This window comes from Eptatretus burgeri, chromosome 7 (assembly GCF_056783735.1).
Source record: "Eptatretus burgeri isolate ZD-2024b chromosome 7, Ebu_testis_v1, whole genome shotgun sequence".
Lineage (NCBI taxonomy): Eukaryota > Metazoa > Chordata > Myxini > Myxiniformes > Myxinidae > Eptatretus > Eptatretus burgeri.
Window position 1 is genome coordinate 28,604,292 of NC_140967.1, and position 15,981 is coordinate 28,620,272.

At 43.1% G+C, this 15,981-nt stretch overlaps 1 protein-coding gene across 5 annotated transcripts in view; it reads left to right on the forward strand.

The window, feature by feature from the left end:
• The window catches only part of LOC147022897 (uncharacterized), a 44,168-nt gene that overhangs the window by 11,720 nt on the left and 16,467 nt on the right, over window positions 1-15,981 (forward strand). For 3 of the 5 annotated variants that reach the window (XM_085887852.1, XM_085887854.1, XM_085887855.1), the window contains exons 2-4: window positions 5,621-6,116; window positions 6,390-6,587; window positions 12,818-12,874. In XM_085887852.1, coding sequence (XP_085743978.1) covers window positions 5,621-6,116; window positions 6,390-6,587; window positions 12,818-12,874 — 751 coding nt within the window. Of the gene's footprint in view, window positions 1-4,472; window positions 4,526-5,620; window positions 6,117-6,389; window positions 6,588-12,817; window positions 12,875-15,981 lie in introns of all 5 variants that reach the window. The other 2 variants (XM_085887853.1, XM_085887856.1) reach the window with 2 other exon arrangements.

Here is a 15,981-nt window from a genome sequence, read left to right on the forward strand (position 1 = left end):
AAGCTGAAGTTTCAGGCTCCTTTCAAGGGCTAATGCCTGAAATTTCATTGTTGCTTTGCTTCTCTGAGCCACACTTTTAACCACCTCGAGTTGATGTAAAACTTCTTCCTCTTCTTCTTCTTCCTCTTCTCCTCCTCCTTCTTCCTCTTCTCCTCCAGCTCCTCCTGCTCCTGCTCCCCCTTTATAAGGGGTGAGGTCAATTTGTATTTTGAACTGACTGTCCTTACTTTCACTGGTCGTCGTCGTGTGTGTGTCTGTCTGTCTGTCTGGTTGTTATCTCCATTTGTGAGTTTGAGAAGGAGGAACAAAGTCTTCCCAAGACTCGATGTATCCACGTCCACTTCAGCAAGGGATCACAGTTCATGGACCAAGCTGTTCAACATTGTTCTCAGTGTTTTGTTCTAAAGATTATCTTCAGAATCTTCACCGAACCCCGGACTGCCTCCAATTGTAGTTTGCTTGTGGTACTATATATATATATATATACGTACACTGATGAGCCAAAACATTGTGACCACTGACAGGTGAAGTGAATAACATTGATTATCTTGTTAAGGCCCGGTCACACCTTGACGTTTTAGCCAGCGATGGCAACGTATTAAAATGTATGTAAAACGCTGGCTGACGTTGAATTTTTGATGTTTTTTTTTTTTAAGATTCGGACGTATTCATAACGAGTTGGTCGTATGCATAACATATTAGTAATGGACACAGAACGTTTCGTTGTGTTATAGATAACTTATACCAACGAATGCTGAACCTGTTGTAGGCCTACACAACCGATGCCCAACGATAGTCTAACTTAGGCATAGCGCGTTGCACGCATCGCCGACGATGTCGTGACGTAGCCTATTAAAAGGCTGACGCACAACGATTCGAATCATAACTGCCGTAGAAATGGAAGTGTCAACATCGCGGTCACACCTTGGCGATATTGCCAACGTATGCCGACCTAAGAAAAATGTGTCTAAAACGTTGGGGCACGTCAAATATGGTATGAGTAAGTTTGGTATACGTGAGTACAACGCTAAAGTATGCTATCATACGTCGTAGTAAGTAGAGTACGTCAAGAAATTTTAAACATGTTCAAAATTTTACGACGTACTCGGCGTATGACACACGTTCCGCATGCGATGGGGATAAGTTTTACACACGATATGTGGACGCTTACACACGTCCACAAAGGCTACTTATAAGCTACTCATAAGTCGAAACACGTCGCGGTAATGTCTTTTTTACGTGAAACTTATTTCTAACTTACGTTTGACGTGCTTTGAACCAATTCTTTATGTAGTCCCAACACACATCGACGTATGTAGACGTATTCCAATGACGTCTTCCGGTTGACAAAAAAAAAAATGAACGTGTTTCTAGGTTACAACTGCCATATAAAGACGAGTTCCCAGCAGTTTTGGGAATTGGTATATAAAAATGCTGCTCATAAAAGGGGAACCGAACAGTGTTTTCGAGTTCCTTTTTGAGTCGATGTCCATGTCAGCAGTATTAGTATTAGTATTAGTAGTAGTTTGTTCATGTTGGCAGTAGTAGGTGAGTGTGAGGGGGAGGGTGTGGGTTATGATGGATCCTCCTTGCGTCCGCGTGTCCACGGGTAGGTTCATAGGCTGCCACTCAACGATTTAAATGGCTGCATCTCCACTATTGAAAGTAGACGCTTGCGCTCAACAATTGGATTTTTTTTACACTCAACGACTTTTAAACGGTACCACTCAGCCATTTTCATTGTTTACAATGAACGATTTAAATTGCTGTCACTCGCCTTTGTTTTTTGACGCTGGCGCTCGGAAATTTTAATCGTTTCTATTGAACGTGCTAAATCGCTCAAACCCCACTATTGAAAGTAGACGCTTGCGCTCAACAATTGGATTTTTTTACACTCAACGACTTTTAAACGGTACCACTCAACTATTTTCATTGTTTACAATGAACGATTTAAATTGCTGTCACTCGCCTTTGTTTTTTGACGCTGAGGTTTTGAAATTTGAAGCGTTTCTTCTGAACGTGTTAAAACGCTCAAACTCGACTATTTTAAATAGACGCTGCCGATGGACAATTGGAATCATAGCCAAGCTAGACATCGAAGTGTGAACATCCTCGTCATGCCGAAGAAAAGTTTGAAGAATGCTGCAAATAAGTGTCCTGGCCGTGGCCGTGGACGCTGACGCAAGGACGATCCATTATACCGACGTCTTTCAGCCTATGAGTAACTTAAAAGTAACGTCTGTCGACGTGTGGCAACGATCGCGTAACGTGCCAACAACACGTTAATCATAGGTTAGAAATAAGTTTCGGGTACGCTAAACATTACGTCGGCGTGTCTCAACTTATGATTAACTTACAAGTAGCATGTGTTGACGTCTGTCAACGATCGCAGACCGTGCATACAACTTGTGGCCAGCGTAGCGGAACGTGTGAGTCATACGCCGGCATACGTCGTGAAATTTCAAGCATGAAAAAATTTGAGGACAACCGAAAAGTACAACGTTTAAAGCCAACGTACAACGACGTATGGCAGTGTTTTTCAGCGTGCTCTCAATGTTATCAAAACTTACCCATAACGTATTCAACGTGTGCCAGCGTTTTAGAAAAAAAATTCAAAAATCGGCATACGTTGGCTAAAACGTCAAGGTGTGACTGGGCCTTTACAATGGCACCTGTCAAGGGGTGGGATATATTAGGCAGCAAGTGATCAGTCAGTTCTTGAAGTTGATGTGTTGGATTGCAGGAGAAATGGGCAAGAGTAAAGACCTGAGTGACTTTGACAAGGACCAAATTGTTATGGCCAGATGGCTGGGTCAGAGAATCTCTGAAACGGCAAAGCTTGTGGGGTGCTCCCGGTCAGCAGTGATGAATACCTACCAACAGTGGTCCGAGGAGGGACAAACTACAAACCGGCGACAGGGTGTTGGGTGCCCAAGGCTCATCGATGCGCGAGAGGGCAACGAAGGCTATCCCGTCTTGTCCGAACCGACAGAAGGTCTACTGTGGCACAAGTCACAGAAAATGTTAATGGTGGCCATGGGAGGAATGTGTCACAATCCACAGTGCATCACACCCTGCTGCGTATGGGGCTGCGTAGTCACAGACCGGTCAGAGTGCCCATGATGACCCCTATCCACTGTCGAATGCGCCTACAATGGGCACGCGAGTGTCGGAACTAGACCTTAGGGCAGTGGAAGAAGGTCGTCTGGTCCGATGAGTCTCGTTTTCTTTTAGATCACGTGGATGGCCGTGTACGTGTGTGCCGTTTACCTGGGGAAGTGATGGCACCAGGATGCACTGTGGGAAGATGATAAGCCAGTGGAGGGAGTGTGATGCTCTGGGAAATGTTCTGCTGGGAAATCCCGGTCCGGCCATTCATGTGGACGTCAATTTGACACGTGTCACCTACCTAAACATCGTTACAGACCAGGTACACCCTTTCATGGCAGTGGCCTCTTTCAGCAGGATAATGCGCCCTGCCACACTGCACATATTGTTCGGGAATGGTTTGAGCAACACGATGAGGTGTTCACGGTGTTGGCCTGACCTCCAAATTCTCCAGATCTCAATCCGATTGAGCATTCATAGGATGTACTGGACCAACAAGTCTGATCCACGGCGGCTCCACCTCACAACTTACAGGACTTGAAGGATCCGCTACTAATGTTTTGGTGCCAGATACCACAGGACACCTTCAGAGGTCTTGTAGAGTCCATGCCTCGACGGGTCGGCGCTGTTTTGGTGGCACACGGAGGACCAACAGCATATTAGGCAGGTGGTCATAATGTTTTGGCTCATCAGTGTAAATATATATATATATATATATATATATATATATATATATTTATATGTATTTATTATTATTTTATTATTTTATTTTCTGGTCATATTCGTTTGTGATCTAATTTTTGAGGTCCGGTATTTGGTAATTTTCTTGATTTCTGCATTATTTAAGCCGAAATTGCTGGGTACTGATATCTCGATCAGCAATGCTGTCCTTTCCTTTTTGTTCCTGAGAATGATGTCCAGTCGCAAGGCTTTGTTACCTCCGCCACCGAAGTTGAAGGAGTTTATGTTTTCACCCCTTTCTGTTTGTTACTTGCAACATCGAGGATTTTTGAAGTACGTATATTGATTTGTCGATTTTGTTATTCAGTCTGTCTGCCTCTCTATCTATCGCTTGCAGGTTACAATATTAAACCGATTTTCACGAAATTTCACCACGTGGTCGAATTTGGCATAAGGAAGAAGCCTATTGTTTTTCAGGTCAAAAGGTCAACAGGCCAGAGGTCAACAACTTGTGTGGTATTTCTAAAATCCTCAATTTTCATCCGATTCACTTGAAATTTGAAGAGTTGCATATTTGGTCATTGAATTCAACCAACAATTATTTTTGAGGTCAAATTTGTTTTATGGATTTTGCAATTATCGTGCTCTGCATGACGTCTTCTTGTTTGTCTGATTGTGTGCAGGATATCTCAAAAAGTTGTTGACGGATTCGGACGAAACTTGGTGGACACGTTCGGTGTGTGACAAGGAAGGAAAAATTGATTCAGTTTTGGTGAAGATCAGAATCTGGATCTGATCAATTTTTTAAGTGATTTTTCACCATCGACAGATATGGCTCAACTAATATATTGCACGATATCTCAAAAAGTTGTGGACACATTCAGATGAAGCTTGGTCGACAGGTTGGGTGTGTCGCAAGGACGAATTGATTCGATTTTGGTGAAGATCCGAATCCGGATCTGGATTCGAGAATTATTTAATTTTAAAGTGATTCTTCACCAATGAGATGGGACCAAAAACGATATATAGCACGATATCTCAAAAATGTATTGGGCCCCATATGTTCTTGTGGATCAGGCATTACTTGGTGAAGGTATGTGCTCCACCGAGTGCCTTCTGTTTTCTATGTTCATGCTTGATGGGATCATCAAGTCATACGTGAGCATAGCGTCCTTATTTTCAAGGATTGCCCTTGGTTCATGTTTCCATTAGTCTTCAGTAACTGGGATGTTGAAATTTTTGCAGATATGCCAATGAATCACTTTGCATACTTTGTTGTGCCGTTGTGTGTAAAGTTGTTCTGATAGTTTTTCCATCCCGAAAGCACGTGACTAGTACTATCTGTTTCTGTCTTGCAGAACCTACACTTGTCCATCTGGCTCAGTTCCACCATCTTCTTAAATCCATTGGTGTCGTGTGTGTGTGTGTGTGTGTGTGTGTGTGTGTGTGTGTGTGTGTGTGTGTGTGTGTGTGTGTGTGTGTGTGTGTGTGTGTGTGTGTGTGTGTGTGTGTGTGTGTGTGTGTGTGTGTGTGTGTGTGTGTGTGTATTGTTTGAAAGAGAAAATGAAAAAACGACATGTGTTTGTGTTCGTGCATTGTGTATTTGTACCAGACTCGGTAGTGTAATGGTTAGAGCATCCGCTCTGAGTCTGGGAGGCCAGTAGTTGAAATCCCGGCCGAGTCATTCCTGATAAGACAATGCTGGGAAAGCATTGGCAAACCATCCAGTTTAACCCTTGCCCATAAACTGCTTTGGTCGCACCATCATTCTGTCAGCAGTATGGTATGGGTTTTCGGTTTTATTTATTTGTGTGTTATTTGTTTGTGCCAGGAAATGGCTCCAGAAGATCGGTACAATTCTTGTCCCTTTGCGGCTTGGCTTCTGTCTGAGGGCCTGACAGCAGAGACTTCCAGGGCAATCGTCAAGGAGCTGGGCATTGAGAGTCTTGGAATGTTTCGTGCTTGTGCTGAGCCAGCTCCTGTAAGGGCTGAGCTCTTCACTTTGGCGAAACAGAAGCTTCCATTTGCAGTGTATGCTGAGATCCGCCATTTTGTGGAGGCGCACTGTGTGTCGACAGGCAAGGGACTCAACACAGCTTTTACTGATCAGGTCACAAGCCCCACATTGGTAGCTGTACTTTGCTCCATGCTGAATAGCATGAGTCACGAGCTCTTCAGCTGTGCCCAGAAGTTGCACTGTCTCATAGCAATACCTGAATCTGATGGAGAGGAATGCTCGAGGATGGAAGACATCGAAGTGGCCCAGGAAGTTGGCACAACAATAATTCAAAACTTGTGTACCAAGCAGGAAAATGATTCAGAGATTGGTAAGCATTGCCTACACAGACATTTGATTTTGATATTGGGGACTACAATGTGTGTGTGTGTGGGAAACCATATCAGGGCTGGAGGTTTAAAGAGAAACATCAGAAAATGTGGGGGAAAGACAAGAACAGGGGGAAATAATGCTTGGGTTTGGAAAGCTGGGGGCAGCATAGCATGTGGTCAGATATCATAGGGATGGTAAAAACTACTTTATTTTACATTCATAATACGTAGACAACATGTTGATGATGTTTTGTCCCATTTCCTATCCGTAGCAAGAGTCATGCTTCCACTGAATCGGTGTGAGGAAAATTTCACAACCAATTTGCCAGGATCTATAGACACAGATTCAGAAGAAAGTAACCATCCCCAAGCCTCTGCGGGATCATCTCGTGATATTGAAACCTACCTGCAGGAGGGAAGGAACCACGACATTTACACTGATGAATGGGGTGAACATTCTGATGAAAACAGTAAGAGAATCAGTATTTTATGAGGTGTTTCATGTTTCTCTGCAAAGTAAACTAAGTGGCTTGCTTGGTCTATTTTATGAGTTTCAGCAATTGGAGAAAGGTCTCAATACTGTCCTTTCAAATAATTATTTTTATCCAAATTGTGGCATTTAAACACATCTTCAGATCAAATATTGAAGCAAAACTTTTTGAAACTGGAGGGGGAGCACTCGGTAGAGTGCAAAACCTCCGCCGCCAATCCTGCTGGGTCACTTAAGTGAACCTGATATCCTATTCATTGTCGGTCAAAACGGATCAGACTCTACTGAACCACGATTGAATAAACTAAACTAGATTGACGTGCATGCAGAAATGCCAAAAAAAATCAATTTTTTTGAAAAAAAAGGTGCAAAATTTCTAACTTTTTTTCTCTAATTTTTTTTGTTTTGGGGTTGGAAATCACTTAAAACATGTAGAAATGCAAAAAAAAAAATTCTAATTTTTCAAATAAAATCGAAATTTTTTTTGAACAAAAAATGCAAAATTTTTTTTTTCTCTCTAACAAATTTATTTTTTGTTGGTTGGAAATCAATTAAAACATTTAGAAATGCAACTCGAGGGGGAGCAATCGGGAGAGTGCAAAACCTCCGCCGCCAATACTGCTGGGTCACTCAAGTGAACCTTATATCTTATTTATTAAATATGATGTCAACAGTGCTGACAGTTATAGTTCTTTTCTCCAACATTTGGGGGGGGGTTGGAAATCACTTAAAACATGTAGAAATGCAAAAAAAAAAAAAATCGAAATTGTTGAAAAAAAAAAAGTTGCAAAAAATTTTTTTTCTCTTTTTTTTTTTGGGGGGGGGGGTGGAAATCACTTAAAACATGTAGAAATGCCCAAAAAAAAATTTTCTCTAAATTTTTTTGGGGGGGGGGACCAAGTCCAAAATTTAATGGCATGATCCTTGGACCATACCTAACCCCCCACCAAGTTTCGTCGAAATCCGTCGAGGAGTTTTTTTCCGTAATACTGTTCACAAACAAAAACAAAGGGGTGAAAACAGTAACCTCCATCTTCGAAGATGGCGGAGGTTAAAAATGCAAAAACAAAAATTCAAATATTTTTTTCAAAATGGCCGCCATAGCGGCCATATTGGATTTGGACCAAGTCGAAATCTAATGGCATGATCCTTGGACCATACCTAATCCCCCCACCAAGTTTCGTCAAAATCCGTCCAGGAGTTTTTCCGTAATACTGTTCACAAACAAATAAACAGACGGTGAAAACAGTTACCTCCGTCCATCTTCGATGGTGGAGGTTAATGAGAACGGCACTACTTAGAGAGCATTCCTCCGCCAGACTGAAGTTTGCATTTTGTATCCCACTGATGGGCCAGATCTGCATGTATACCTTAATGAGAATCTAATCGCCTTGTTCTTGTCATCTCCCCGACTCATCCACCAAGTTTTGTCATAACCAGTCCATAACCTTTAGAGATGCATCCTTTTTTCCCCATCTCTCAATTGCAAAGAATCACTTAAAAATTATAGCATCTGGATCTTCACCAAAATTGAACCAATTCGTCCTTATCACACACCCAACCTGTCCACCAAGTTTCATCTGAATCCGTGCATAACTTTTTGTCATACCTGCTCACAGACAGACAGAGAAATCAGGCATGAAAACATTACATCCGTCCACCTTCGGTTGTAGAGGTTACGACTCGAGTATACATAATCGCTGGCCACCTTCAGTGGCAGAGGTAAAGATAGTTATAACGGCTATTAAGCACACTCATCATGTAACATGCAATTCCTGCCATTTGGTGTTACATGTTGGTTGTCCATCGTGTGTGAAGGAGGCCATTCACATGAAACGTGCGAAAGACCAGTTCAATTTGTTTATAGTGCAGAAGCCTCTGCTTAGGCAGCAACCACACTCTGTGAGAGCAAGCAGTCCAACCTGGTGTCAAGGAACCTCCAAGAATACCAGACCATTTGCTGCCTGCAGTCCAGGCAGGAATTTGTAATTTGTTCAGTGCCGACGATAACTCACCTACTCTTTGCAAAGGACACCGTGGGATCATTAATGTCCACCAACTAATGCTGGCAGACGGGATGCCCAGTTTAACGTCCATTGGAGGGACGGCACACAAATTGGTACATCTCCCTGCCGAAAAAACACCGGGGTGACAGCTTGTACCTGGGCCGAGATTCTAACCCAGGTTGGACATCTCAGAGGCTAGTATGCATACCTCTAGGGCCTCGGCTATCTTTCCAGCCTCACTTTGGATAAAGGGAGTTCAAATGTAGAACTTTTGCTCAACGGTCTCAACAAGAGAAATGTGGAAGGGCAAATGGTGGTAGAGTTTGCAAAAGGAATGGAAATGGCAGTGGTAAATACGTATTTCAAGAAGAAGGAGGAACACAGGGTGACATACAAGAGTGGAGGAAAGTGCACACAGGTGGATTACATCTTAAGTAGGAGATGCAACCTGAAAGAGATTAGTGACTGTAAGGTTGTTGCAGGGGAGTGTCGCTCGACAGCATCGATTGGTGGTCTTTAGGATGACTGGAGGTGAGGTTGAGGAAGAGAGTGAGGGCTGAACCAAGGACCAGATGGTGGAAGCTGAAGGAGGAAGACTGTTGCGTGAAATTTAGGGAGGAGGTGAGACAGGCGTTAGATGGTGGTAAAGATGGGTGGGATGATTGGGCAACTACAGCAGAAGTGGTGAGGGAGATAGCTAGGAAGGTACTTGGTGTGACATCTGGACAGAGGAAGGAAGACAAGGAGACTTGGTGGTGGAACGAGGAAGTACAGGAAAGTATAAGGAAGTGGGATAGTCAGAGAGATGAAGAAAGTAGGCAGGAGTACAAGGAGTGGCGGCGAAAGGCAAAAAGAGAGGTGGCAAAGGCCAAGGAAAAGGCATATGGCGAGCTGTATGAGAAGTTGGATACAAAAGAAGGGGAAAAGGATTTATACCGATTGGCAAGACAGAGGGACCCAGCTGGGAAGGATGTGCTGCAGGTTAGGGTGATAAAGGGCGTAAATGGGAATGTGCTGACGAGTGAGGAGAGTGTGTTGAGAAGGTGGATGGAGTACTTTGAGGAGCTGATGAATGAAGAAAATGAGAGAGAGAGAGAGAGAAGGTTGGAAGAGGTGGAGATAGTGAATCTGGAAGTGGGGTGGATCAGTAAGGATGAAGTGAGGACTGCTATGAAGAAGATGAAAAGTGGAAAGGCGGTTGGCCCAGATGACATACCAGTGGAGGCATGGAAGTGCTTAGGAGAGATGGCAGTGGGGTTGTTAACCAGATTGTTTCATAAAGTCTTGGAAAGTGAGAGGATGCCGGAGGAGTGGAGATTAAGTGTACTGGTTCCGATTTTCAAGAATAAGGGTGATGTGCAGAGCTGTGGAAATTACAGAGGGATAAAGTTGTTAAGCCACACCATGAAGTTGTGGGAAAGAGTAGTGGAAGCAAGGTTGAGAGGAGAGGTGATGATTTGTGAGCAGAAAAATGGGTTTATGCCAGGAAAGAGCACCACTGATGCGATGTTTGCTTTGAGAATGTTGATGGAGAAGTATAGGGAAGGCCAGAAGGAGTTACATTGTGTTTGTGGATTTAGAGAAAGCTTATGATAGGGTGCCAAGAGAGGAGTTGTGGCATTGTATGAGGAAGTCGGGAGTGTTGGAGAAGTATGTGAGGATCGTGCAGGATATGTATGAGGACAGTGTGACAGCGGTGAGGTGTGCGGTAGGAATGACGGACCGGTTTAAGGTAAAAGTGGGATTGCACCAAGGATCGACTCTGAGCCCTTTCCTGTTTGCAATGGTGATGGACAGGTTTACAGATGAGATCAGACTGGAGTCCCCATGGACTATGATGTTCGTGGATGACATCATGATCTGTAGGGAGCAGGCTGAGGCGAGCCTTGAGAGGTGGAGGTACGCACTGGAGAGAAGGGGAATGATAGTCAGTCGGAGTAAGACGGAGTACATGTGCGTAAATGAGAGGGAGGGTGGTGGTATGGTGCCGTTGCAGGGAGTTGCGGTGGGGAAGGTGGATGGGTTTAAATACTTGGGATCAACTGTCCAAAGTAACGGAGAGTGTGTGAGAGAAGTGAAAAAGAGAGTGCAGGCAGGATGGAGTGGGTGGAGAAGAGTTGCAGGAGTGATTTGTGACAGAAGGGTAGCTGCAAGAGTGAAGGGGAAAGTATATAAGACGGTAGTGAGACCAGCTATGTTGTATGGTTTGGAGGCGGTGGCACTAACAAAAAGACAGGAAGCGGAGCTGGAGGTGGCAGAGTTAAAGATCCTGCGATTCTCGTTGGGAGTGACGAGGATGGACAGGATAAGGAATAAGGATATTAGAGGGACAGCGCAGGTAGGACGGTTTGGAGACAAAGTGAGAGAGGCGAGATTGAGATGGTTTGGACATGTGCACAGGAGGGAAGCGGAGTATATCGTGAGAAGGATGTTGAAGATGGAGCCGCCAGGCAGAAGAGGAAGGCCAAAGAAGAGGTTCATGGATACGGTGAGGCGGACAGGCGGGTGGTTGCAGTGTCAATGGAAGATGTGGAGGATAGAGCGAAATGGAGACTGTTGATCCGCTGTGGCGACCCCTAACGGGAGCTAGCCGAAAAAAGAAGAAGAAGATATGTAGAACTTTTGCCACCATGACTAGCTTAAAAACAAGAAATTATGATTCCATGTTTTGTAGACTCTTGGGTTTTGTCTGTTTATTGTTATCTTCTCAACTGAGGTTCATAATGCTGGAAACCCAGGTCACATCTCGTGTACAATATGTCCTTGCCGTTAATGTTAAAGTACGCTGGATGTCTGCCTGATGCCTTTGTCCTGCATACCTCATACAAGCATCCCACCAGTTTTCGGTTTCAAAAAAAAAAACTGGTCAAAAATATCGTTGAGATGATTTTTGATGAAATTAATGAGAATTTTAATTATCTCTGCCACTGAAGGTGGATGGAGGTTTTGGCTTCACTCCTGTCTGGTTGTTTGACTGTGAGTAGGATATCTTAAAAAGTTGTGGATGGATTTGGATGAAACTTTATGGACAGTTTGGGTGTGTGAAAACGACGAATTGATTAGATTTTGGTTCCAGATTGATTAGGTCTCGATCCAGGTCTGGATACGTACTACAGGGTGGTTCAAAAGTCAGGAAACACAGGGAATAATTACTTTTACATTAATTACAAAGAAAAACTTCATTTGAAGATTTAATTGAGAATATATTCTTATAATGTGTGTTCGATATGTTGTCCTAAGTTCAGACATTTCTAGACTCGCTTTTTCCAGTCTATGACCACTCTTTCAAGGACATCGGGCTGAATTTGAGCACATGCGTCAGCAATACGTTGCTTCAAATGTTCTGTGTCCTGAATCTTCACAGCGTACACTATGATCTTCCGAGAGATTCACGGCTCGTACATTGATCTGCAAAAGAAAAGGAAAAGTAATTATTCCATGTGTTTCCTGACTTTTGAACCATCCTGTAGAATTTTTTTTTTAAGTGACTTCACTATTGAGTGATGGGGATAAAAACTATGTACTGTATAACATGATATTTCAAAATGTTATGGACGGATTCGGATGAAACTTGGTGGACAGGGTGGGTGTGTGACAAGGACGAATTGATATGATTTTGGTGAAAATCCGGATCCAAGAATTAAAAAAAAAAATTATCTGGTGATTCTTCACCATTGAAAGATGGAACAAAAAAACGATCTATGGCATGGTTTTTCAAAATGTTGTGGACAAGTTGGGTAGATGATGAGAACAAGCTGATTTGATTTTGGTTCATGTCTGGATGCAGATCCAGCCTACCAGTGGGATACAAAACGTAAACTGTTTAGCCTTGCGGAGGGATGTGCTCTGCCGAGTGCCGTTCTCGTTTATTTTTGGTTCCATTAAAATTCACCTCGGACTTCGTGTTGACAAGTCTATTGTATTTAACTTGTTGGGCCGTGGAAGTTCCCATTGGTGGTGTTAATGTATGAAGAAAACTTTATCATGTAATTGCAATGGTTTAAATATTGTAATGTTATTTCAGCAAATATTCTCTCAATATGTGATTCAACGTCCCATCTATCCATTTAAAACTGTTCAATTTGCTCTGCTTTTTTATTTGGCTTTTTCTTTCAAAGAAACCACTGAAGTTACATACTGATTTAATCCTATGTATGATGTGGTCTGATGAGACTACATTTGTTAAAATGTGACTATGTTGCAGGGTTAGCCAGAGAAGTAAAAATTGAACGAGATGGGATGGATTTCTCGATTCCTCAAGGCAAGCATTGTTTTCGCCTTGCTTTGATGTAATCAAGTGTTTAGATGTCACATTGTTACTTCTGCCCACCAAAGGTGGGTGGAGGTTATGTTTTCACCTCTGTCTGTCTGTTTGTTTGTCTGTCTGTGAGCAGGATATCTCAAAAAGTTATGGAGGGATTCGGATGAAACTTGGTGGGCAGGTTGTATGTGTGACGAGGACGAATTGATTCAATTTGTGATTCTTCACCATAGAGTGATGGCGCTAAAATGGGTATATGGCATGATATCTCAAAAAGTTCGGATGGATTCAGATGAGACTTGGTGGATGAGTTAGTTAGGTAAACAGAACAAGCCAATTTAAGTATTAGTTCAGGTCTGAATTCAGATCCGGCCTATCGGTGGGATACAAAACGTAAACTAATCAACCTGGCGGAGGTACGCGCTCTAACGAGTTCTCTTCTAGTTTACAAGTTGTTTATGGCAAGGGCCATAGCCCTTGGTCTGTGCACACACATATGAGAACCATGCTTATTTCATCACAAGATTTGAAAAAAAGCTGAAGCTAAAAATACTTCTCTGTTTCATTAAATGTAGAGATAGTTGACTGCTGGCAGTATAGGCTTTGACGAGCATATTACTGAAAATAATCATGTTCGTGCGCGCTCGCAAATCCACTTTGATATCGATCATTCATTCCCAGATTTACTGCAATCTGTCGACCTCGGCAAGGCTCTACCTCATTATTACCTCCTCCGCCAAAGGTGAAGGAGGTTATGTTTTCACCCCTCTGTATGTTTGTTAATTGGCAAAAAAATTAAAAAATATTTGACAAGAATGTTGATCGCCTCTGTTTGTGTTTGTTTGTGTGTTTGTCTGTACGCTCGCCTCCAGCCCAAACCGCTTAACCAATCGCTCTGAAATTTCCAGAGATTAATGTCACTGACACTGCGACAGTCACGCATTGAAGTTTTGTAAAATTTGGTCGATCAAAAAGGTCGACATAGGCCAATAGGCCAATTTCAGCCAAATTTTCTAAAATCCTCAATTTCCACCCAATTGACTTGAAATTTGAACAGGATTTACCGTTAAAGTCAGTGAACTCAACTACCTATTACTCTTGAGGTTATCTTAGGTCAAAAAGTCAACATAGACCAAAAGTCAACCCAAAATAGGGCAAATTTTAAAATTGTCAATTTTCATTCAATTGACTTGAAATTTGAAGAGCATTTGCATATCAGGTCACCAAATTCAACCACCTCTTAATTTTGAGGTCAACATAGGCCAAATTTCTAAAATCCTTAATTTTCATCTGATTGACTTGAAATTTGAAGAGCATTTTCTTGTCAGGTCGCTGAATTCAAACACATTAATTTTGAGGTAAACTTAGGCCAAAAGGTCAAAATATGCCAAAAGGCCAACTTGGGCCAAATTTTCTAAATCCTCAATTTTCATCCGCTTCAGTTAAAATTTTAAAAAAGGATTTACATATCATGTCACTGAATTCAACCACCTATTATTTTTGTGGTCACCATAGGTGAAAAGGTCAACATAGGACAAATTTCTAAAATCCTCAATTTTAATCCAATTAACTTGAAATTTGGAGAGCTTTTTTTTTTGTATACATTGTCGAGGCTTGTATCAAAGCGAACACACAGTGCACAGCAAGGGGGGCATGAGGAAAAAGTGGCGGGAGAGGGAAGGACAAAACAGTGGGGAACAGAAACATTAGATCTGTGGAAGGGAGAGGGATGGGGTGGGGAACACGGGGTATACAAGATGGACATTGCAGGGAATTTGAAGGAGGTGGGTTTGTGGTGGATTCGTGGGGGAAGAAAAGATTGAGGCTTTGGATGGGGTAAGATAAGAGATGGTGGTGAACAGCTGTTTTGAAGGCCTGGAGGGAAGAATGGGATTGAAGAGAGGGTGGGAGTTTATTCCAAAGGTGGGAGAAGAGGAATTAGAGTGAAGGTGAGCAGTGATTCTTGATTTTCGATTTACCAGAAGGGGGTTACTGGAGGACCTTGAGCACCCTGCGGAAATATGGGGGGGGTGGGGGGGGATGGGACACATCGCAGCAAGACTGGAGAGGAGACGATATAAGACAGAAAGACCACCGACCTGCCTGCAGTGAGAATGAGACCCAAAGAATCAGCCTCATTGCGGGAGAAACCAATGATCCTAAATGCTTTGGTTTCCGCAGCGTGAGGCCGAGAAAGGTGAGAGGCGGGAGCACCAGCCCAGAGCGGAGAGCGGTCCTTTCGGAGAGACATCATGAGAGTGAGATTTTCCAGGATTGAAAGATGTTCCACATGTTGGACCAGCTTGTGGTTTTATACAGATCTGCAGAGAGTGAAGAAGCTGCTGCTTGCCGATCTGAGAGATGACAAATGGTACAGCAGAGGGTGGAGTCATCAGCAAAGAGATGGAGGATTTTCTCGAGAGTTGGAGAGATCATTGATCAAAATCAGAAAAAGAACAGGGCCCAGAACACTGCCTTGAGGAACTCTAGCCTGGACAGGAAGAGAAGATGAGAGAACTCCATTAAGGACCACATGTTTGCTGTGACAGGAGAGGAAGTCTGCCCAGCATGAGTGGAGATGGTCTTTGATTCCATAGGAAGAGAGTTTGGTGAACAGGGTGGAGTGCCAGACCGTATTGAAAGCACGTAATATCTCTGGAGAGATGGCTCTGATTTCATGTCTGGCATTAAGGATCTCCATCCATTGTTGGAAGAGCAGAAGCAGCATATCCAGGGTGGAGTGACCTGGTCTGAATCTAAATTGATGATCAGAAATGAAGCCATTGGAGAAGAGGAAGGATTTAATGTCTGAAGCGATGATTGATTCCATAACCTTGCTGATGATTGGGAGAGGGCCGATTCGTCTGCAGTTGCAGGGATCTGATTTTGCATCTTTTTTAGGTAGAGTGGTCACGTTTGCTGATTTCCAGGCAGAGGGAAATGACCTTGAGAAATTGAGAGGGTGAATAGAACAGAGCGAGTGTGAGCAAGAGTAGCAGAGCAGGTTTTTAGGACACGTGGGTTGATGCTGTCTGGACCGGTTGCAGAATCTGAATCGAGGTTTGATGACAAGCTCTCCACTTTGTCATGAGAAAAGGGCACAGAGT